The sequence below is a fragment of the Hesperophylax consimilis genome, chromosome 10 (genome assembly GCF_061612785.1).
Source record: "Hesperophylax consimilis isolate HC1 chromosome 10, BYU_Hcon_1.0, whole genome shotgun sequence".
Classification (NCBI taxonomy): Eukaryota; Metazoa; Arthropoda; class Insecta; order Trichoptera; family Limnephilidae; genus Hesperophylax; species Hesperophylax consimilis.
In genome coordinates this window covers 25,739,659-25,766,332 of record NC_142845.1, presented here as the reverse complement: position 1 = coordinate 25,766,332, position 26,674 = coordinate 25,739,659, and the positions used below count along the sequence as shown (strand labels likewise).

Here is a 26,674-nt window from a genome sequence, read left to right as displayed (position 1 = left end):
ATCGAACAAAAGTAACGTATACGATCATAAATTAACACACGATTGTGGAATTTATCGGGAGCATCTCCTATCCTTGTCCTATATTCCTATTCATCTGCCATAGAGCTAGTAATTAGTTTTAATACATATAATAAAACTCCTACTTATCTCTTAGCAAATTGAGCTTAAGAAACTTGTTTGGCTTGTAATAATTAACCTCATGATTATAGATAGATTTATTGGGAGCACCTCCTATCCTTGTCCTATATTCCTATTCATCTCGCCTATAGCTAGTAATTAGATTTAAGACATAATAAAAATCCTACATATCTCTAAGCGTAAGAATCTTTTTTGGCCCATAATAATTAACCTCACAATTATAGATAAATATATTAGTATTATATTTTAGCCGTTTGTTTCTTGCAAATAAATAATATATGACATAGTTATTGAAGAATAAGAAAAAAATGCAAACACAAAAAATGGCTATGATCGAGAATTGAACCCGAAAATCGAAAACTGACAAAAATCTACTATGAATATCTATAAATAACTTTTCTGGATGCTTTCCTAATTCGTGTTGTTCGAATGTTATGAATTAATTTTCAACTTATTATCATAAAACAATTTACTTGCATACAAAAAGTGCGGTAAAACACCAAAAATAAGAATTATTATTATTCACAATGCGGAATTACGCCAACTATGTTTTCGTATATCAAATAGCTTTGCAAGAAAATAATTTAAAATAATAAATTCCAATGTACGGCCCAGCAACTGCGTTAATTATGCATCAAGCAGCAACTGGCATGTTGATGATACTGATGTTCCTGATTTCAGAAGACATCTGCCTTTTTTCAATGATTAACAATTGCCAGATCATTCATCTTGAACATTAACGGTGCCAAATTATGTAATGTCAAGGTCACTGTTAGAGCTTTAAAAGAAGAATCACAGGGGTGGATTGAGTGCCGGTAAACCGAGGTATTTTTTTAAAGTAATACCCATATTTTTGTTGTTGTTGGACGTGCTTTGTGTGTTTTGGACGATTTTTTCTCGGAACCGTGTTATTACGAAAAATCGATACGGATTCTTAATTCCGTGTACGTCAGTCTCTTGCGGTATGTGTAGGTGAATCAATGAAGAACTGTTGTGCCAAGCAATTCGCTACGCGTACCCAGCGTCCAGCTCGTCGGCGCTACGTCGTCGGTCGACCAACGGTACATGTGGCACTACTTCCAGCCCTAAGAATTATTCGATCTTAAATTATTAAATTTCCAAAAGTATCTATCTAACAAAGAAAATTTCGAATGAATTCGGTTCGGTTCAAAACCGTGATAAAAATAAACTATTTTGTTGACAATGCAAACTACGTTTTTAATCATAAATCCGTAAACAAACTGCATATTTTATTTCTTTAGGCTATGATTTTTCTTTGATTAGTATGTTATTTTCCCCGATTCGACCTTTCCTTGCTGTGGTTTTGAATGACAATAAAAAATCAGCTGTGAATTCTTGGAGAGTTGTCAGGTTTTTTTCAAATGAACCTACGGAATAATCAATAACCGCCACAAACTAAACAACTTATCTATTTACGGAAAAAAAACATTACCAATTTCAAAATAACTTAAACAAACCACAGGAATTCACTTAAATGATGAAAATTCGTAAAAATAACCGCAGCTACCAGAACTAACTATTTTGAAATTTTATTTGTTTGAATTCACAAAATTAAACTAGAGACGCTACCGTATGTAAAGATAACAATGTCTAGCTGTAAATAATATGTTCTGGTAAGTGTTAGTTAGGTTATAATGAAATTTTCTGGAAGGAAAACGAATGTGTGGATCTATTTTCCATTTACGTCACAATGAAAATAGAAACTGAACGGCCAAAACAATTAGAACCGGTATATTCACGGTCGTGTGTCATCGATTGAATGGTCACGGTCAATCAACTATTCACATGTTAGTCATATTATAAGGATCCAATGGACATATCAGAAGCAGACATAGGTGGGTATTTATTTTATTCGAGTTCTTTTCAAGATCTTGCGATCCCAATGAACAATTTTTTGCAAATTTTGTAATTTTACGCGAACGCTGTGAATTTAAAAAAAGATCTACTAAGGTATGATATTCTGTTGTTTGAAGGTTTGGAGATAATCATGAAAATGTATTTTAATATGTTTTCCCTTACAGCGTTTTAGGGTCATATATGACGGGGCGTGCATATTTTAATATGTTGTCCCTTCCAGCGTTTTAAGGTCTTATATGACCGGGCGTGCATATTTTAATATGTTGTCCCTTCCAGCGGTTTAGGGTCATATATGACCGGGCGTGCATATTTTAATATGTTGTCCCTTCCAGCGTTTTAGGGTCATATATGACCGGGCGTGCATATTTTATAAAAGTTTTTTTTTCTTCATGCGGAAATACTTTTTTTTTTTGAATGTTAAAGAGATACAATAATTCTTTCAACTTTGCTTCAAATATTTTACTGGATGCCATTAATAAAATCCTAAAAATGAATCATTCATATTTCGCACCGCTATCATAATAATCAGTTAAACTTTAAATTTTTTTTTTTTTTTTTATATGAACGACATTTTTTTTTTTACAGTATTACCGCACAAGAGTCCCAACTGCTCCCGTCTGGAGCCAGTGAGACTATGGCATCCCCAATTGGGGTATGTTGTGAGGCTGAGGGTATTGGGGAGGGGAGGGAGATGGGGAAGAGGACGGTGGGGAAGTACCTGGCTATTCAGATCTGGTCACCAAACACGGCTAAAGCCATTTCAAGCAACGTTTCAATTCTGAATGGTGGTCTTACACCAGGGCGATACTGAGAGTATCTTCCACTCTAAAATTGATGTTATAGTTATCTTGTAAATTCCCTAAACAAAATGAATATGTTTTCGAAATATCGAGTTCGCTCCATTTTTTTACGATTGGAGTAAAAAATTATGTTAAAATGTGGTTAGTGATTTTAATTTTATTTTGCATGTATATTTACAATATTGTCGTACCTCTACCTACTCTTTCTATTATCTATCTATTGACTCTATAGTCTAAAGTGTATACAACTTTGTAATTTGTATTTTGATTTAGTTATGCATGTAAGTATCTGAATACGTCTGTCTCGACACAGGTGTACCCTAGTGAGACAGATGTCGATAAATACACGTAAAAAACTTTATATTGATAGATAAATAAATAATAAAAAAAATAACATTTTTCACGTTTGATTTTAAAATTTTATTATTTGGATATAGTAATGTTTATTTCAAATGCCGGAAAGATAAATTTATCTAGTTTCTAAAACAGTACTTGTTTTAACGGAAAATAAAAAAAATAAGTATATATATATTGCATTTGAAATACACAGAAAACATTGCAAACTGAACAAAAGTGCTGAAAGTACTGAAGGGTGAGATAGATTTGTATGGATATGTTAGGTTATGATAAATATATATGAAATTGTTTTAACCAATTTCAACAAACGAATATCTAGAATTTGTGAGGAAAGTAACAATTGATAAAAATATTACATTTCTTTCTAGCGAAACAACTACGTCACGCAACAAATTACTTGACAAAAATTTTTTTCCACAAAATGAACGATCTGCGCTGGTTTCACGAACGTTTTTTGAACGATAAGTTTACATCAAGTTGGGCATTGTTATTATTATATTGGAATTGATATTACATATCGATGGTCTTACCGTATCCAGGCTCCATGGCGTTCTTGCATTTGAGCGCCTCGACGTTGGCGTACGTCATGTTATCACTACCGCACACCGGCTCATACAGCATGTTCTTCTCACAGGCCTGGACAGCGTCCGACACCTCCTGGCACTCTCCATCGTGTTCCACCTCGATACCTGCCAAAATAACAGGACAATAATCAGAGTCAAACAGGGCAAGAGTTTTTAATAATCTAATGAAAGTTTTTGTTCAGGGAAAAGAGAAAACATTCATTTGTAAAATGTATGTAAAATGATAAGGAAATGTAATAATTCTTCAAAAACACCGCCCCCTTCACTGCAAATCTGAACGTAGAAAACTTACCGATTAAAAAACAATCTCTTAAAATTATTCGTAATCCGGGTAAAAATGGTACTGTAGGCCCTTAATGAATGAATTGATAAGTTTCCTATTAAGCTGTTAGTAAATGAGAAATGAATTATCGCGATGTCCGTACTCGTGTTCATAAAAATAATAATATTTTCGCATTTCGTCATTATATATTATCGAGGCATGGCGCAGTTGCATGAAAACGTGTTCCGATATATTGGGAATGTAATAAAAGTTTAACAGGAAACGGCCTGCAATCCAGATGTTAACCGGATTATTAATAATTTGAAGAGATTTTTAATAAATTAGCAATACTCATTTTTCTCCGTATAGTGGAGACCGTATTAGTGGAGACCGGTTCGTTTATGTTCCGGGCGTTAACATCCTGAATGCCGAAGTCCTGAAAATCGAAATCATGATGGCCGAAAACCTGAAGGCCGAAATCATGATGGCCGAAAACCTAAAAGCCGAAATCATGATGGCCGAAAAGCTGAAAGACGAAATCATGATGGCCGAAAAGCTGAAAGACGAAATCATGATGGCCGAAAACCAGATAGTCGAAATCCTAATAGTTGAAAACCGAAATCTTGACATTTGTAATCCTGAAAGCAAAAACCTGAGAGTGTAAATACCGAAGAAAACATTTGCATTAAAATACAATAACTTAACTTACCATAACCTAGTGAAAAAGTGTTTAAAATATAAAACAAACTTCAGCCGTGTGAACGATTCAAGCATATTTCCGTACTAGTATGCTGGTAGGCCGATAGAAACAATACATATTGCCTAAATTCTTGTGAAAATCGAGGTCATTAATTAAGATCAGGATTTTAAGCACAATTCTTTTAATAAAAAATCTCCGACCAGCTTAAATTCCGAATAAAGAGACAAACTTTTCTATGAAAGCGAGATGAAAAGTTCTCCACGGATTTCGATTTCAATACGGGGGGATAATAATATTGGAGTTCTAGATGACTTCGCTTAATCCAGCATTATTTGAAATTGAAATTTTTTTCACCAAGAGTAATGTACGATCAAATGATAACTTTTTTGGTAACCACTCAAGAAGGGTCTCTTACGACAGTTGGGAATCTGCCTGAAGCCAGTGGGACTATGTCATCCCCAATTCGGGAAATGTTGCGAGACTGTAAAAAGTGGAGAGAGGAATAAGACGGGGAAGAGAGAGAGTTTGCAAAGTATCTGACAATTCAAATCTTGTCACTAAATTTGTCTAAAGTAATTCGTGAAATATTCATCGATACGATACAAAAAAATGATGTTATTAATTTCAAGTTGTAATTTTATTTTAAAAAAATATCGCGTGTTGATGTTTCGTGTATCTTATATTTTTAAACATGAAATCACATCAATTATTGATTCTTTCAGTATCGTGTTATTTATGATAGTAAAATGCATTTACAAGAAAACATTAAATACATTGTATCTACGAAATGTTAATATCAGCTGGCGACCTTTAAAACAATTTAATTATTAATTTATTATTTTTTCAGTTCCAACTAATAATTTTAAATGACGTTACTACTGCTATTCACAAGATAAATAAATCAACTTTTTTATGTTCTCCATATAATGAGATATTTTGCCGCATCTGGAGGATACCTACAATGTCATTTGATAGGTACTTCTCCCCACACAAAAGTTGGCCGAACGATTTTTTTTTTCATAACAAATTTGCAATCAACTTTTGCCGTTAGTTTTGATAATGTGGCATGTCGGATATTTTCATCCCAAAAATGATACCGGAAGTCGTCGCTTTCCAGCACTCCTCCCTGGCCGAAATCTGGATGAATGCGTTTTTTTAATTAATCTTATTTGGGGTTAAAGCCCAGTACTAATTTGGTTCATGTGGCCTATGGGATGGGATTTTTACGGTCATCGCTTGGACTATAATGGCCTGTTTACATGAGGACAGTTGTTATAAATGAAGTGGTAACTTAACAACTGCTTCATTTTAAGCGAATGCCGTTTACTGAGAGTCAGTGAGGAAACTTTTTTGGGACACTCGTTTAGTTACACCCTCGTGTAAATGGGCCATAGTATTTTTTTTACACACAATCGCCTAAACTGCCAAAGTATCAGCAGGTTAATTTAAAAATAATTTATTATATAACTAACTATTAAATTTGAATAACGAATACATTACACGATAACTTCAATGGTTGTATTATTTTTTTTAAGGCAGGGGTACGCACATCTTTCGTTAAAGTTTTTAATATTGTCTTCAATGTCTAAATGCTACAATTTGGGATTTTACTCATTAACGTATTCCAAAAATAAAAATACTTTAATTTCGTCAAAAATACTTTTGCAGCATTTTTTTAAGCCTGAACAAAAATGCTAATAAGTTTTTGTTTAATTGGGGAATTTTATTTTGTTCACCCTAGAGGTGAGGCGTATATACAACAGATATTTGGAACAGGTACTTATATTAGGTACTTACTTACCAGGTACTATCAAAGATACTTTCGTACTTAGTATTTGTTCATGAAAGCAAAATTTTTTTTTGTTACCCTTTCCATAATCATAATCAAGCAACTCATATCATGCAGATTGTTTGTGTCGTCTGTATTGTAAAATAATAGCTTAGTAGATTACGAACCTGCAATATGTAGGAAGCGCCCGGCAGGATCTCCTTCCGTTGATCCTGCCGTACCCTTACTAAAACCCTTTTTCAGCAGGCTTTCAACAGCCAATAATTCTCCAACTTTAGGGATTCACTGATTAATATAATTACACAGTTTTTTTTTTAAATTGATGAAATATTTATATGCATAGTCATTAAAAATAACATGAGCATTATTAAAACATCATATTATATTAATAGTGTAAACAGCACACTGCAAGAAGCAGGGTCCAATTCGAGGAAATGGATTTTGTTTTAAACAAGCAACATATCTTTGAAAATAACACATACATTTTACTGAGATTTTCTTCATATGTAGTTTGTAATGAGACTCCATAAACTGAATTTAAAGTCAGTGTTTATCCATGTAGTGGTGTTTTATTTGTAAAAATTGACGAAATTAACTATTTATATTTTTCTTCATTTTTTTTCGCATCAAACCTCTCCAAAACAATCCTTCTACGGGTTCATATACAGTTTCCTTTTGATAAAATATTTTTCCACACAAAAGACAAGAAGGTGAAGTTTGATTAAAATTTTTAAATTCATATGCATTTAGTTGGAACCCTTACAAAGAGATTGTTAAAAAATATTAGTATAAAATTATCGGACAGCAATGCATTTCTCGCCATTCAAATAGGACCGGCGTAAGAGCTAAAACTACCTTTCCCACCCGAAGTGTTAATAATAATACTTTTAAAAAAAGACAAACATTCCCGGATTACAAATAACCTGACTATATTTGAAAATCTCTTACTACCATCACAGTAAGCGGAAAATGTTGTTTGTGTCATGATGGAGGACTTAGCCAGCCGAGGAATTGAACTCACGACTCCAGGGCGGGACCAAGCCGCAATGCCAATCAAGCCATTGACCGGTCATAACTATGTTAGTTATATTATATTATAACTATTATATTACATTTTCATTGTAATTTATCATAAAAAGGTGTGCTGCAAAAGCCCTTTCAACTAGAGATGGCGTATTTATCGTACCCAGTAAAAGTACCGGGTATAGTCATGCCGTACTCTGTACTTGTGACAAATCTCCAAAATACCTGGTTCCAAAATACTTGGTTTAATATTTGTATCACAGGTCTTGAAGTACTTCGTACTTGAAAATATTACTGACTTCTCACTCTCGTCGGTTAGAAAGTTATACGAGGAAAAGGGACAAAGAAATATTTTTGCTTTCGGCACTGTAAAAAACAGATGCCTTTTCGCTCGTTCCTATTAGACAAGTGTACGAGGAAAAAGGACAGTTATGAGTATTTAGCCACGGTAATCTCCATTGTCTGATGGTGAATGTCTATGGAAAAACTGTTGACAGCTGAGTGTCTATGGCATGGTGTTTGATAGAATGGTTTATTTATGTTTATGGTGTTTGACCTCTTCACATTTTGAACTTTGTGTAGTTACTGCGCCGTTGTGGAGATTTTATTGGCAGATTTTAATAAATTGTTTATCCGATATTAGCTCGATGGCTTTGTACCACTGGGATCTTCCACATCCGCTACAAGATAGTGGAGGGTGGCCGAACTCCACTATTGAAATATACTTCGCAGATTACTGTTTTCTTTCAGCGCATTCGAAGTCACGAAATAGTTGACTTTGAACCTTCCGTAGTATTCCAGGAATAATACGGCGGTAGAGGTGACGGAAAGGCATTGAATTTATCAGGTAAAAAATCAACATAAACATTTAATAACAAAAATCTTATGTCTTGAAAATAATATACAGATCTTTGTGAGGTTATGATGTGTTAAAAATTCTGGTAATTTCCTAGGTATTGCTGACTACTTGTGCGCACATACTCTGATCAAATCCCATGCCAGGGTCTACCATCTCTACGAAGGTGTATTCAGGGCAACGCAAAATGGTTAGTAGAAGAGAAAACTTGTTATTTTTATTATTTTACATGTAATTCATCAACAATGTAAACGGCCAAATGCCTGTGTTGAAAAAGTATTAAGAATCGATCAATTGAAACGAAAACATTGGCAAAACCAATAAATATATTAATCCACTGCTTTAGTGCTTTAAGGAAGAATAGGAATGAGTATTAACGTTGATTGGAATGAACCAGAAAATCCAAATTCTGCTGCCGATGTCGCGGCAAACAGGTTTTGAGTTCACAGTAAGTTACTTATAGAGATGATATTACATACAGCAATGTAGGAAAACGTGTTAATTTAATTTCATGATCATATAATATATGTTTTGTTAAAATGATGTTAGTGTTTCATGCTTAGTAAATAATTTCTAGGCAGTGTAATACGCCTTACAACACATTACGCTACGAAAGTACAAAAAATAAAAATTATATAAAAAGCTTGCAAACATTATTTATTTTGAACACCTGTAATTATATATTATTCCTTCTTGTTCCTCCCTTCCCTTCCCCTCAACTTCCCTTCTCAGTGCCCAGCACGCCTAAAGTCCCCGTGACTCGCCGTCCCCAGTCCCCAGATACGGCAATTTTCATACAAACTGTTTGTTTGCCCCATTCGAAATCTACAGATAATATTTTATTTATTTTAGTACTGAAAAATAATACTAATAATGATTTTTGCGCTAACGCAAATTTTACTGTTATATTACTTATAATAACCGAGTAATTACATTAGCAAAAGTCATTATTTTTCATCTAATTACTGTAAGTGTTAGTGACACAAGTAGGTAAAAACGCTACTCTAGCCTGTCCGTACACTAGAAGAGATATACTTCTGTGGGAGCAGTTCCGATATATATTTCACAAGAACGTTTGCAACACATTCCTACGGTTCTAAAGTACCTAGATAGATGCATTTGTAGTAAAAATGTCAAGTTGCATGGAATGGTTTTTTATGCTGATAGAATAATGTTTTCGCTTTTTTATAAATGTTCCAGTATTACTGAGCGCACGGAATATTTGCGACGGAGGCTTACAGTAAAAGGATTTTAAAAATTTGGTGGGGAGTACCGATTTTGAAAAAATTTTGTGGGGAATCATGGTTTACAGAAATTCTCTAACAACCTCCCCCCCCCCATGGAATCAAGCTCCCGTAGAATATTTGTGGGGAATATGTGGGCAGAATTTATGCGAGTCGTCGCTTGGGGAGATTGAATTTTTTATAAAAAACGCTGGCTAGGTAACAAAGCATATGGCGCGTTGCTGGCCTTAACTGGACCTTTTTTTTAAAGGCCGCTTGCACGACTTACTATGGCCATGTACATTGTACAATCCATAGCGTAATACGAATCACAAGCACACAGCCACTAGGTATAGATTCCTATAATACATCAAAGACTAGCACAACGACGAGCATAATGGTCTTTTGCACAAAGTGAAACTTTTTGTTGAATATGTCTATTTTTTAACACTTAAATGCTTAAATTTATTTTATTTAATAGCAAACTGATATAATTTAGTAACACTTTTACTTCACGACTTTTCGAATGATTACAAATTGATAACGCAGTTGAGGTGTGAATGTGGGTCAGTTATAGTTCATAATAGATTTAGACTTTCTCGTGATTTTTAAACGAGATTAGGATTAATGATTACTTTTACTGAAGGTAGTTGTTACACCGTGTTTACAGTATATATCAAAGGGAGGAGTTGCTAGGAAAACATTACAAATAATTGCTCTTTTGCAAATCGCAATTCCTATCGTACTCTTATCTTATATTGCACAATATGTTGTTCTTTCCATTAAGGTATATCGGATCACTGTCCGATGTGAGATATCTCGGGTATCAGTCAGTTACAAGCGTTTGCCGGGCACAGGTCTCCGTCGATAACTTCAGAATGCCAACATGCGCGCTGAGATATTGTACAATACGTACTGGAAAATATAGTGAAAGCAATGCTATAACCTTTCATCAGTAGTAGGGTTTTACAGTAGTCGTGTAAATTGACTTATTAATGTTAAAAACTCGTGGAGCATTTGCGCGTCGGCGCGTAACAGCCTCTCACCTTCGACTCGTTCGTTGGGTTCGTTCGCGATCGGAAGGATTCGGGCGATATCGACAGCCGCCACACCCCCTTCCTACTTCCCGCACGGGAACAATATTTCTGATATTATTTTTGAATGAAGACTCAATGGTTTTTACCTCAGTTAATTTTTTGTATAGATAAGTATATTGCACCGATAACTAGTACTTCATGTTCATACATCGATGGGTATAATGTGAGGTTTAAAGACAATACATAAATAATTCTCCTACAACAACACTTAACGAACTTTGGTACACAGGCCATCGAGGTCAGATGTCCTTAGGTATTAGGTTGTTATCGCACAACTGTTTAGCGTGTAACATTGAACGTGAACTGTGGTCTGGCTGTGAACAACTGTCGTTTTTTGTCTTATTGCTTTGAAAAAAACACAAATGGCCATCAATTCTTAGGCAATACAGATTAATTACTTTCCAAATTCCTCTCTCCTGTTCAATTTTTAATTTAACGTCCGACTTTTGGTTCATCTTTTAGGCGTTTTTACTCACAATAAATGCGGAAAAGGGAAAACAATTGATTATTATTAAAATATGTATTTATTTGAAAGATATTATTGAATCGGTGACTCCAGGGCCGGCTCTAAGTCAAATGGAGCCTGGTGCTAGTAAAAACATTAAGGGAGCTGTATTAGGTATTTTCAGCGCCTTGGGTTCTTGAATCCCTAGTGTGTTGACTGCTCCAATAACGCCCGCACAGGGCCGGCCCTGGGTGTCCCGTTTTCGAGCGTAACATTAATTTACAGTAAGCCTGAAATTTGTTTTTTGTTCAAATGCTAACTCTCATCGGCTTTAAAACCATCGTTCCATAACTTCATCGGCGCTCGGAGCGGACTGCTCCAATCACGCCTGCACAAGACCCACCCTGATAATTGCACTAATCAAAGACCCATATTTGTCAGCTAGGGCCCTACTTCTAAGAAATAATATTGGTACGTAGGCTATTAACGCATTACAATTATTGTTCAAGGACTTGGTCAATGAAACGGGAAATGTTTCAGATTAAAAGATCGTAACGTGTAGGTACGTACGTGGATACATATTATATTATATACCTAATTATGTAAGTCTTCGTCTTCGACAAACGTTTGAACCCGATTCATAAAATACATATTATCTTAGACCAGAGGTTCCCAAACTTTTTTGCTCCGTAGACCACTTGCCAAATATTTTTGAAAGCCTGCCGAATATTGAATTTTCCTAAAACTATTAACGTCCCATGTGATAATCATTTATTTTTTTCGTAAAAAAGATTCCCTTCCCTCGCCTGCCCTACAACCGGGTGGCGATATAGTTCCTCTGTGTTTGCAGTGTGCAGGGCGCCCTTGTGAGGTATTACCTAAACCAAATGAAAGTGGAGCAGGATAAGCAACGGGAATTTCTTTCTGTAGCTGGCCCCACAGAACTGCTCCCTAAGTTTTTTTTTGTTGTTTGTTTTTGGGGTGTTATGCCGTGTTGCGCTAACTCCTTCTCTAGCCGACGTTTCGGACAGCGTTGCAGTGTCCATCATCAGGGCAGATCCGGTAGATCCGAAGATGTGTCTTGAGCGCAACACGGCATAACACCCCAAAAGCAAACAACAAAAATGCTTTTGGCCGTGAGAATCTAAAAACTTACCTGCTCCCTAAGTTCTTTGTTAGCGCTTATTCCGATCAGTTTTTCTTGTCATATGATATCCGATTCTTTATCATTCCATTTCCACAGTCAAAATGTCCTCAAAATTAGTTTGTCTGTGTGAAGTACATCTAAATGTTGAATTATTACCCTGGACGTTTTTCAAAAACAAGTTGGAGACTAGGACAACTTGGAAAATTCGCGTCTTCGGGGGTTTGGTTTGATCTATTAATTCTGACGAGAAAAGGAACGTATACTCTATTTATATACCTCAATAAACAACTTTACGATATATAAACATACAAATATCAAATAAGTAATTTCTCAGTCTATTATTAGTATTACGTAAACTGTGTTATTTGTGTCAGGTGTATTGTGTCGTTTACGGAACTCCTAAATATTGTGTTGAGGTAAATGGGGGTCCGCTCGTATGTACCCCCATTTGAATCTCGTGGACCCCCAAATTTTTTTTTCGATTACATAGACCCCCAGCAAGCCGATATCGACCCCTGGGGGTCCATATAGACCACTTTGGGAACCTCTGTCTTAGACCATTCCCTACCGCAGTTTAACAGACTGAACACAAATACACTTTAATATTAATAATACGTCCAACTCCAGTGAAAAAGTGGCAATAACAACAGCTCATAAATAAACCATTCCAACAACTCTAGCCGCTAGAGGGAGCTAGTGTGGCACGTTAACACGTTGACTTTAACATTCCTTTCAATGGCGGAAAATTGAATTTATTTATTACTTGGTCACTTGGTGGCGGTGTTTTGGCGTTTTCTAATTTGTATTTTGATAATAGGTATTAAAACAAGTTTCCGTGGTTAAGTTTACGAACAAACAACAAAAAACACTGCCAAGTCTTTGTCAAGATACCAAAAAACGTCGATAGGTTGTAATTGGTAAAATGATTTCGGTGTCCTAGCAAATAAAATGTTTTTAATTTCGTAAAATGTGAATTACACCATGAAAACACAATTATAAAAATTTCAAGGTTAATTCAGCATAGCTGTGTTAGTTCCATTTAGCATTCTGTGTACAACCTGAAGTTATAAATAATCGTCGACACCTCATTAATTAAATATATATATAAAATAATATAATAATTATATTTAATTTATTACATATTTATTTATACTTTAATATTATTAAATATATTGATATGTCTTTGTAAAATTACTCACAATTATAAAAGTATTTGATTATCTTTCAAAGAGAGTTAATATGCGATTTAATATTTTTTTAATGTATGAGCAAAAAAAAACAGTAAGGTCGTGTAAGCAGTATAAATAAAATACCATAATTTTCGATAAAATAATATTTTTATCTTTACAAAACACAACAGTAGTATTGTTTTAAAGACTTTTTAACTATTATATACGCACCCGCATCGACCAAATTTAGTTAGGTACATATGCCCATCATATATTGTAATTTATTTGTGTTCTTATATCCTATGTTATTTTTTAATATTTACAATTTTGTTTTTTTTTAAATATTTTTTGCCCACGGGTACTGGACCCTCAGTTTGTTGTTATAATTTTATGTTTAAGTGAAAAACTGGATATTATTATTATTGTTTATAAGTTTATTATTTAAAGATGTAAAAAATCTATTGTTTTTCCTAAATATATAAAAATATATACCTTATGCCGTTGCACACCTGTCATCTCGGACAATGTCATTTAACCATATACATATATATATATATATAATTAATAAATAATAATATGTAACCTGTATACATAATATAATGTTGATTTAGGGCAGAACGCTAGAGAATTAACCGTTTAAAAAAAATCAAGGGCATGGAATTCTGAAAAATTATTTACTTACTTAATTATTTATTTAATTATTTATTATTTTTATTCGTATGTTTTTTTTCTATTTTATCACTCATCCGTGTGAATTGATATGAAGTACCTATATTAATTTAAACATAATATTTTTAACTTCATAGGAAGTATGGTAAGTTTAATGAAAGTATGTACCTAAGGTACATACCTACCTAATCATTTTGATTAGCGTTTATAGTTCAACATATCGATAAAAGATGGCGTTGCTTCCTTGCGCGTTTCGCGTGTGGATGCTTTCGGCATGTTGGTTTATATTCCAGAAAGACCCAGAACGGTACCTTGGTTTCCGTCTTATAACGAATAAACCAATCGCATTTGACTAAAGATCTCCGTTGAGGGGTACTTCCCTTGGTGGAGGGGCTGCGGCCCCTCCACCGAGGCGACCCTCCACGGAGGGGATACTCGCCTCGGTGGAGGGGCCGCAGCCCCTCCACCAAGGGAAGCACCCCTCAACGGAGATCTTTGGAGCACTCAAATGAGTCTAGACTCATTTTAAACCAATTTTTTGTTCCCTGCTTCTTGAAGCGGGGCCCTAAATAAATGGCGACTTAGAGGTGAGTCGTACTAGCTTTTCTTGGTACTCGGGAGAATTGGTACAAGTATTAATAAATACCTAGTCCAAATACCTGTTCCCTAGTATTTCACTTGCTCATGGGGGGATTGTTAGAGAATTTCTAAAAAAGTAATTCCCACTAGAGGTGAGTCGTACTAGCTCTTCTTGGTACTCGGAACAATTGGTACAAGTATGAATAAATACCTTGTCCAAATACCTGTTCCCTAGTATTTCACTTCCTCATTACATGGGGGGGGGGGATTGTTAGAGAATTTCTAAAAAAGTAATTCCCACAAAAAAATTAAATGACTGTCATCCCATACAACGAAAGCGAATTTTCATTTTATAATGAAAATTAGAATGTTAAAATTTCCCAGATGCAGATTGCCTTTTATAGTAATTAAGGTGAAACAAAAGGACGACACAGTGCTACTAATAAACATGGACGGAAATAAACAACATGGTCAACACAGATACATCAATGAACTAAAAGAAGTGGTTTGACATAAATTTACTACTTAAGAGGAAGGTAAATGCTAAATCACTATTTAGATTAATCTTTGCTACGAATCGGTATACATTATGAATACCAAAAAATATACTATGCATAAATTGAAGCTTTTTCTTTCTTTATTATTGATCGGAATTAAAATAAAATTATTGGTTGCGTTACAAAAAATATAAACGTAAACCACTGATAATTTTGTTTTTTCTTGAGGTAACTAAGAACTCATATAAGAAACACCTTTAAAAAAATACCGTTTTGTGGCTAAGATTATTTTTTATAATTATTATTGACTAACTTTTTTTCATTCATATAAAAATATTCAACAAATAAATAAAACTCACTTTGGCGCTTACGTCAAATATATCCAGACTCCGCTGGTCAAGCAATTGTCGCCTCTATTCGTGGTGATATAAGACGCAAACATTCTAGGATCTGTACAGAAGGCCGCGGAACGTGGCACGGAACGGAAGTCGGTTTGTGACAGTTTTTTCGACGGTTTTTTCTTGTCGGCATTATTTTGGTTACGAGTATTATTGGTTCTCAAACGGTGAGGGAGTTTTGTGTGATATTGTTATTATCACCAAAATATTATACTTTTTATCTCAAAATACTTTTGAATGTATAGTTTTATTCATTATTTAACAAAATTAATGACTTACTTCTTTCGGAAAAAATGCTTTCCGTTTGCATTTATGTTGACTAATAATGCGTATTTACAGGTCCATAATTTATTGAAGATGGGGAATAAAACGAAATAATGTTGTAGAGAGGTTTAACGGAATAATAGCCAAATTTGTAGGTGGAAAAAGGATAAATTATTCCAATAAGCAATCTTATCAAGGGCTATGCTATGCAGCGGTTGTATCCCACAGCTCTCGAAAACCACTGTATACATTACATAAACAGCTTTTAGGGAAAACTCCTGGAGGCAGACTAAAAAAATCAGAAGAAAACAGACTATCGAAATGTTGTCTTACTTTGCGATATTTTCGGAAGAAAAATCGAATTCAGCGACACATGAATCGAAAAGATGCTGAGTATGGAGAGTTCTGCATAAAACCAGATATTCCTGAATCTATTTTCGAGGCGGAGAAAGAAATACTTTTGGATGAGTTGAGAGAAAAACAAAAAAAATAGGAATAAAATAGAACGGGAAACAATTTTACAGAGTAAATAACTGCAGTGAATGGATGGAGTTGCGGCGTAAAATGATCACAGCATATTCATTTGTAAAAGTTGTACGTAGAAGAGACAATATAAGCAGTGCAGTTCTTGTAAAATTGTTGCTGTACAAAGTCAATATCTCTCATGTATCTTCAATAAGTCACGGAAGAAAATATGAGAAAGAAGCTTTACATCAGGCTAGCGTTGAACACGATATTGAAATTCAACCGTGTGGGCTATTTATTGACAAGAAATTTCCATTTCTAGGAGCTTCTCCGGACGGTCTTAGCGACGATATGCTAGTAGAAGTAAAATGTCCTTTAACCTCCTTCAAACTTGGCTTAGAAAGAGCTATTCAAGAGAAGAAAGTTACTTTTTGGAGGACAAACAAAGATGGAAGTATGAGCATAAATACAAAACATGAATGGTATTTTCAGGTTCAAGGGCAACTTCACATTACGGAAAAAATGTCTGTTTATTTGTTGTATGGAGTGGACGAAAATATCCTTTAAAAACTGAATACATTTATAAAGACGACGATTTCTGGAAAATAAAAATGGAACCCAAATTAGTCCGATTTTATTTACATTGCTAATTGCCTGAAATTATTAATCCAAGAAATAACAGGAATATGCCAATTAGGAATCCTCCTTTTATAGTCGATGCAATCAATGACAAACTAAAAAAAACACTCTCTCAACCTCCAACAAAGCGTAAATTAACATATTCAGAAAAAATACCAGATCCGTGTGATGATGTAGAAGTTACGCCTATAACGCAATCATCATCAATGGAGTTACAAAATGGCATAATTACAGACGATGTGTCAACAATTGTTTCTGATTTCAACTCTATTGATATTGAGAATGTTATATCATTTGAGAAATTTTAGGTTTATGAATATGCTACATAAATTCACAGTATAAGTATTTTTTGTTTTTCCAATGTTTTTACATTATAATAAAAGCAGGTATAAGTACATTTTTTTAAATACATGTAAAGCTAATATGTTCTAATTAGTGGTAATAATACCTCCCTAGTTAAGAAATTATCGTGATTAGAGAGGGAGTACTATCACAAGTTGATATTACATTATATATTTAATAGTTGCTACAATTAACATGCATGTAGAATTATATACTCATGCACTATTTTTAGAAAAAAGAACTTAAGAATTGTTCCTTGATAATTTCTAATACTGGATATTTGTTTGATAATTTGATTGTTCTTCAAAAATTATTTGTAAATTGAATTTAAAAAATATATTAGCAACATAAATTTGATAAAAGTGTATCTAATTTTTTTTAAATAATATATGTAAGTGACATTTCAATGTAACGTATTATTAACAAATATTTTATATGTATTAATAATGCATACAAATAAAATCAATAAAAAAATATACAGTTATTATTAAACGTAATTATTATATTAATCACTAATATCCCCACAGTTTGAGTCCATCCGGCAGTCATAGCTCTGCCGCTGTTGTCCAAGTAAGATTGATAATAATCGTCCACCAGTTAAAAAGGTATTAGTAGGTATACGAAAACATTGGCGAACGGGGAGGCCTGGTCGGGCGCTTCCTACGTATTGCAGGTACACAGTACGTGGCTACTGCAATTACTTGTCTCGTGCAGATAAGACCAAAAAATGTGCACATTTTATATTCTGATGGAAGGGGTAGAAACCCAAATATGTTTGGCGTTTATATTCGCCTTAACACTATGTTTAAAAAAAAATTATTATATACAATTCTGCATAAAAAACAAGGAACACTCAAGAAAAATAAATTATAATCTACTCTAAGCAAATACACAACAACATATCTGCAATATCTTGTGTTTAGTGATAGAAAGCCAAACAGAAATAAAATTCCTATACATTACAGAAGACAAATTAATGGATAAAATCGTCCACACACATTAACGTACTCAAAGACAGAGTGAGGAAACTAAGATACATCATAGATTCAAAAAAATAATAATTAAAAAATAATTCCACTTAAATCATACAGGTACATATTCATCAGAACTTCTGTTTAAAGAATTTAAAGTCAGAAAACTAAATGCATTATTTTTATATCACGTAATTTTACAAATTTACAAAGAAAATAGTCTAAATAAAACTGCACCTTTTAAAATAATAGAAAACCCAGATAAACATCAACTCTCACAACTCGAAAAAGTAATTAAAAAAAACAGTGCAATTCAACTATAAATATCTTGGATTGAATTTTTTTTAATACATTATCAGAAAGTATTAGAAATAACAATAAACATTTTAAATACCACCTTAAAAATACACTGAAAATATAAACAGAATACTCATAGTAAAAATAACGAACATAATATTACACCTCTACATACACAAGCCAAGCTTTATTATGGTGGTGCATCTCAACAACAAAGATTTTAAATGTCAACAAAGAACACAGTGAAAATATTTTTTTATAAAGCCCTAGTATTTTATTTCTAGATGGCGCCACTTTCGTTCACAGTTCGCACAAGATAGCTTCCAATTTTCGAAAGCGAGAAATAATACATTAGCCGTGCACTAATTGTGTGCACTAGGTAGGAAGCGCCCGGCCGGACCTCGTCTCCGGCGATTTTTTTATTTTATTTTTATAGTGAATGCCTCACAAGAGTCCCAACTGCTCCCATCTGGAGCCAGTGAGACTATGGCATCCCCAATTGGGGGATGTTGTGAGGCTGAAGGTAAGTGGGGAAGGGAAAGAGGAAGGTGGGGAAGTACCTGGCTATTCAGATCTAGTCACTAAACACGGCTAAAGCCATTTGGAGCAACGTTTCAATTCTGAATGGTGGTCTTACACCAGGGCGATACTGGTAGTATCTTCCACTCTGGAACGTGCCGCAAATATACTGTAAATTATTTTAATTAATTAATTGTGAAATAACACAAATCAATCAAATAAAATATATTTGCGCACGCCGGGTTCGAACCCGCGACCTTCTGAATGGCAGTCCAATGCGTTACCACTGGACTATGCCGGCCGTCAATGGTTTTGTACTCTTGCCAAAACCTTTTTTAACTGGTGGACGCATACTGTAGGAATTTATTGACAATACCAGTCGAGATCGCGCTGATCGCGATCTACTAAATTCAGTATCATATCCTTTCTCGCTTACTCACCTACATAAGAAGAGTGTTTCCCTAATATTCAAAGATTAGGGAAACACTCTTCTTATGTAAGCGAGTAACGAGATGCCTATACATATGCCCCGCCCTCAGTATGAATACGCGAGACGCGCAAGACTAGCAAGACGCGTAAGACGTCCAATACTCGCAAGACGTGCAATACTCGCAAGACTCGCAAGACGTCCAATACTCGCAAGACGTGCAATACTCGCAAGACGTACAATACTCGCAAGACGTGCAATACTCGCAAGACGCGCAAGACGCGCAAGACTCGCAAGACGCGCAATACTTAAGGGCCATCTCAAAACATTTTTCGAAACTTTACGCCGATAGATGGTGTTATTTTCAATATCGTCTAATAAAACACTTTTAACACGTTATGCTTTATAATATTGAGATGAATTATTGGTTTGCGAACGTATATAAGTAATATTAATCTGTATAAATTTTTTATGGTACCTATAATTACATAATCGTAGAAAACGGCTGAAAAATACACAATTTCATTGCAAAAAATACGTACAAAAGACATTTCACGCAGCTCCGCGCGCGTTGGTACAGGAAATTTTTATTTACCCAACCAAAACCATTTGCGAAAAAGACTCCATTTCAAAAAATTTACGATGTTTCGCATGAGTATGAAAGAGACACGAGATAGAGGTTTGTTCAATTCACTAAACTAAATCAATGCCTGGGAAGATTAAATAATTTATAAAAGGAGCCGGCTAGGAACAACGGTATGTGTGCCGGGAGCTGGCGTTAACTGGACCTTTTTTTTAAAGGCCGCTTTTGCTAAATGGACATAATCATACCAAGCGATGTAGGTATATACCTACATAGTAACCATGTATTCGCTCGGTTGCTTGCTCACAAAAATTTCGCGAATAAGTCAAAAGGTTACACTTTTTCTTACATTTCTATGGGGCGCATTCATCAAACCAACGAAGTGGTTAGAATTGCCAGACGGAGAAACAAATTTGTCATATGCACAAGTCAGAAAGGGCTCTCGTAACCAGTGGCGGCCAGCTAATATGTGCTCCCGAGCGCCGAACAACCAACAAGATTTCCGACATGGCTAATCACAATACGAAACTCGGTTCGTTTATAATATCTCATTCAAAAGGTACCTACTTATTAGGCGCGCTTAACTTGCAGACCGACTTTGACTTGTGCCTATGTTCGTAGCAGTTCGTTTTCGATTGCGATCCAAAATTTAACTGCTTTGTCGCATATTCTGTGGAACAGTCAAAAGCGTGGATACTATTATTTGCAAATAATACCTTATCATGGACGGCGTTCGGGGTTTTACCACCACATCAGAAGGAACGGTTTATTCAGTAGAAAGTTAAACTAAAACGCGTATGTTTTATATTATTGTCGATATCGTGGTTTTAATTTACCATCTGCTATTTTTCAGCGAATGTTCCGCTTCTTCGATACAAGCATACATGATAAAACTTGTCATTAAGAGATGAGTGATGGTCAGATTACTCATTATCAGTTTAGTCAGTACTCGCCGTTGCCGGGTACGGGCATTATCTGTTGAATTTAAAACTTTTCTTACTCTGCGAAAGTTGTGATATTTAATTGCAGGTTATATCGATCTTGTATATCAATTATTAATAAGGCATATCAATTGCAGGTTGTACTAATTTATGATTACTTTTGTGTTTGTTCAAAGTATAAATTAAGAATGAGTTTGAATGTGGAATACATTAAAAACAATAGGTCGAGTTTTGAAAACAAAGTGATAATAAAAAAATGCCGTTCCACCTAAAACCTGAACTGATAATAAAACAAGAGTGAAAATCTGGATCGAAGAAGTTTACTCGATCATTTAACAAAACATTGTATAACAAAGCTTCGTAGCTCTGTGCATGTGATCAATTCAATAGTTTATTTTGTTTTCCGTGTTTAATTTACGATGTTATAGGTATCTACCTTTATTTAATTTATTTTATGACTTAATGTTTTAATCCAGTGAACCCCCACATATTTTGACCACCGGCCGCCACTGCTCGTAACATCATAACATCATCTCGCATATAAATAATATAGGCATTGTTTTGAAATCAGCTCGCCACGTGCGTCGTAATGCCGGCGCCAGACATGTGTTCAAATAAGTGAACACTTATTTGAAGACTTTGCTCACACATTTGGTCACATATGTGTGTCTCTGCCAGATATGTGTTCAAAGATTTGATCACTTCTTTGAGCTCACAGTTTTCAAATAGACCTCACATAACATGGACGACGATTTGGTCGACACAGTTTGCTTATATTATTTATGTCCTAGTAATTATATATTACACGTGCAAATAAATAAACAAAAACAGCCAAAACGATTAGCGATTCTCATCACGATTCTGAAATTTCAGCCTGTTCGATTCCATAGAGCCAGAAAAAATGGCTTTTAATGTTCGAAACCAAGTCTGTTAAAGTGCCCATAGTAATGATAAATTTTCCAGAAATGCTACCTTATGCAGATTTTGAGACTGATTTCGATTTGGACAATGATTCTTATAACGATTCCGAATTTTCAGCCTGTTCGGTACCATATACAGAGAAAAATTGACTTTTAAAGTTCGAACTCAAGTCTGCAATCAGTGCCCATAGAAATGATGAATTTTCCTAAAATGAAACTTTATGCATATTTTGTGACTTTTTAAATTTTAACCACTATTCTTATAACGATTCTAAATTTTCAGCCAGTTTGGTACCATAGAGCCAGATAAATTGAATAATAAATAAATAAGCGCTACTGGGCTTCCCGCAGTGTGGCAGGCATGCAAACATTTTGACTTTGATTCCTTTGATGTGCGGCAAAGAAACCGACACGGAACGGCAAAGCGCACTTAAGTGCGCAAATAAGTGAACACAGTATCAAATGCCCGTGCCACACATGTGAACACTTATGTGAACACTTCTTTGAACACATGTCTGGCGCCGGCATAATGCCGGCGCCAGACATGTGTTCAAAGAAGTGTTCACATAAGTGTTCACATGTGTGGCACGGGCATTTGATACTGTGTTCACTTATTTGCGCACTTAAGTGCGCTTTGCCGTTCCGTGTCGGTTTCTTTGCCGCACATCAAAGGGATCAAAGTCAAAATGTTTGCAAACCTGCCACACAGGCGCGAAGGCCAGTAGCGTGAACGTCGCCGTGGAGAGTTGTCGTGCCGCGTGCGTACACAGACAACCCATAACCAAGCGAACTAGCGATGGAGTGGAACAATGAGGGCGTGTTTGAATTCATTGAATTATTACAAGGAGAGCCTGACATATCGAGCCTGACAATTACTAGCACATAGACGGCCGGCATAGTCCAGTGGTTACGCATTGGACTGCCATTCCGAAGGTCGCGGGTTCGAACCCGGCGTGCGCAAATAAATTTTATTTAATTAATTTGTGTTATTTCACAATTAATTAATTAAAAATAATATATAGTATATTTGCGGCACGTTCCAGAGTGGAAGATACTACCAGTATCGCCCTGGTGTAAGACCACCATTCAGAATTGAAACGTTGCTCCAAATGGCTTTAGCCGTGCTTAGTGACTAGATCTGAATAGCCAGGTACTTCCCCACCTTCCTCTTTCCCTTCCCCACTTACCTTCAGCCACACAACATCCCCAATTGGGGATGCCATAGTCTCACTGGCTCCAGACGGGAGCAGTTGGGACTCTTGTGAGGTATTCACTATTAAAAAAAAACATAAATAATATAAACAAACTGTGTCGACCAAATCGTCGTCCATGTTATGTGAGGTCTATTTGAAAACTGTGAGCTCAAAGAAGTGATCAAATCTTTGAACACATATCTGGCAGAGACACACATAAGTGACCAAATGTGTGAGCAAAGTCTTCAAATAAGTGTTCACTTATTTGAACACATGTCTGGCGCCGGCATAATATATGAGTGTCCACAAAGACGATGCCTACAGTGTGCATATGAAGTCGCCTTTTACATTAAAAAACTTTTTGTATTTTGTAAATGGGTATATTTTATTTTCACAAATGACAAACATGTCATGTTAATAATAGTAAATCCTTTATAAGGCAGAAAGGTGATTGAAAAAAAAAACTTTTTGTACAAATATCTTATACACGGTGTCCATAAACTAGTTGTAAAACTGCCATCACAGTAAGCGGAAAGCGTTGCCTGGGTCGTGATGGAGGAATTATCCAGCTGTGGAATTGAACTCACGATGCCTGGCGGGAACGACGATAGTAAAAGATTTTTTATTTACTTATTTATTTATTTTTTATTCTTTTCACATATTCTGTCCATATTTCTTTTTTTTTGTAAGATCCTTTTTCTTTCATTGTTTGTTTTAATATTTTGTCCGATAGCTTGAATTGGTCTACTATGTCCAATTAATTCATCATCTTTCTCACAGAGAAGCAGTCCTGGATTTATCCTCCTGGGTCTCGTCATTCGAACACTTGTTTTCTTTATTTCCGCGCCAGTGTTTGTGGGAACTAAAAGATATAATATAAAGGCATTAAAGGAGTATAATTTTTGAGCAACATTAAATATGAATCACCCTATACCAAACGAGCGACATGGGTCATAAAATAACAAGCGTGATGGTTAGTTAGTTAGGTAGGTACCGAGAAAATATTTAAAAAATAATAAAATATTTTGAAATAATTTCATAATACTTACCTGTATTCCGATTCGCCGTGCTGACGTTTCATCCCGTTCGCACTTAGTCTTGGATTCACTCTTTTCCCGGAATACTGATGATTCTTATAAAGGGCACGCCTCATTTTTATGGAATAACAATGCTGTACAAAATCGAAAAAGTGGGTGTGTCAAGCCTACGCAAGACAGAAGTGAAACTTCTAGTATTCCTCTCTCTCTATTTTCAAATTTAATTTATTCCTCTCTCTCTATTTTCAAATTAACCGTATGAACCACAATCAATTACGTATTTCACTCGTATTACACTCACGACGCAGTATACTAACCAAGCAGCTGATGCTTGGCGTGGCGCAGTTCGCTGGTGTCTGAGAGAGAGGAAAGAAGAGAAGAGAGAGAACGTTCGTGAGCGGCTCCCCCACCTCAACAAGCGCATATGGTGAGAGAGGGACAGTGAACGGTGAGCGGTGGTGGGGGTACCCGCATTTTCGTGTCGATCCTGACTCGGTTTTACTCCGTCCCAGAAAATCCATTACGCGCCTAAAGAAGTTTCACTTCAAAAAGTCACTTCAAACCGCGGCAGACAATGACTGTAGAATGAATGAATGAGAGAATGTGAATTGGCGGGCGTCTAGCTAGTGATAGTTACAGATTTAAGAAAGTTCTAAATAATTACAACCGCTCTCACTATAATTATTATACAGTTAATTTTGCCTTTTTTACTGCGTGCCAAAACCGCAAATGTTCCTTGCGACGAGTAATACTGGAACATTCGTAAAAAAGCAAAACGAACATTCTATCAGAATAACAAATCAAGCCGCGCAAATTGACATTTTTACTACAAATTTACTGACCACTTTAACACCGTAGGAATGGGCTAATAGCGTGCACGTGAAACACATGGCTCGCACATATGTTTGTCTCCTTCTAACACGGATTCGGGCATTTCGGCTGGCGGTGCCCGCATAAAATAATTACTTTTGTTAATTTAATTACTTGGTTATTATAAGTGATAGAACAGTGAAATTTTCGTTCGCGATAAACTCATTACGAGTATTATTTTTCGGTACTAAAATAAATAAAATATTATCTGTAGTTTTCAAATGTGGCTGAAAAATAGATTGTATGGGAATTGTCACATCTGTTTCACCTTAAGAACAAATACTAAGTACGAAAGTCTCTTTGAAATATCTGTTCCAAACATCTGTTCTAGTAAATACGCTTCACCTCTATTAAAAACTTTATTTATTTCTCTCCGAACGAACCGGTTTCGGAGATTCTCATCTTACCTAACCTAATTAATTTGATAAATGAGTCTTAGCACGGAAAACTTGCTACCTAAATAAGAGGCCCCAAGAAGTTAAATTATTAAATGTCTGTCATCCCATACAACGAAAGCGAATTTTCATTTTATAATGAAAATTAGAATGTTAAAATTTAAATTTCCCAGATGCAGATTGCCTTTTATAGTAATTAAGGTGAAGCAAAAGGACGACACAGTGCTACTAATAAACATGGACGGAAATAAACAACATGGCCAACACAGATACATCAATGAACTAAAAGAAGTGGTTCGACATAAATTTACTACTTAACACTATGTTTAAAAAAATATATTATATACAATTCTGCATAAAAAATAAGGAACACTAAAGAAAAATAAATAATAATCTACTCTAAGCAAATACACAACAACATATCTGCAATATCTTGTGTTTAGTGATAGAAAGCCAAACAGAAATAAAATACCTATACATTACAGTAGACAAATTAATGGATAAAATCGTCCACACACATTAACGTACTCAAAGACAGAGTGAGGAAACTAAGATACATCATAGATTCAAAAAAATACTAATTAAAAAATAATTCCACTTAAATCATACAGGTACATATTCATCAGAACTTCTGTTTAAAGAATTTAAAGTCAGAAAACTAAATGCATTATTTTTATATCACGTAATTTTACGAATTTACAAAGAAAATAGTCTAAATAAAACTGCACCTTTTAAAATAATAGAAAACCCAGATAAACATCAACTCTCACAACTCGAAAAAGTAATTAAAAAAACAGTGCAATTCAACTATAAATATCTTGGAGTGAATTTTTTTTATACATTATCAGAAAGTATTAGAAATAACAATAAACATTTTAAATACCACCTTAAAAATACACTGAAAATATAAACAGAATACTCATAGTAAAAATAACGAACATAATATTACACCCCCACATACACAAGCCAAGCTTTATTATGGTGGTGCATCTCAACAACAAAGATTTTAAATGCCAACAATGAACACAGTGAAAATATTTTTTTATAAAGCCCTAATATTTTATTTCTAGATGGCGCCACTTTCGTTCACAGTTCGCACAAGATAGCTTCCAATTTTTGAAAGCGAGAAATAATACATTAGCCGTGCACTAATTATGTGCACTAGGTAGGAAGCGCCCGGCCGGACCTCGTCTCCGGCGA

The 26,674-nt window shown here is 35.0% G+C and overlaps 1 protein-coding gene across 1 annotated transcript in view; it reads right to left on the bottom strand.

Moving 5' to 3' along the window:
• Window positions 1-26,674, bottom strand: part of LOC149420522 (serine protease inhibitor dipetalogastin-like) — a 137,079-nt gene that overhangs the window by 68,940 nt on the left and 41,465 nt on the right. Inside the window, exon 3 of the mRNA XM_089636758.1 lies at window positions 3,704-3,862. Coding sequence (XP_089492884.1) covers window positions 3,704-3,862 — 159 coding nt within the window. The remainder of the gene's footprint in view (window positions 1-3,703; window positions 3,863-26,674) is intronic.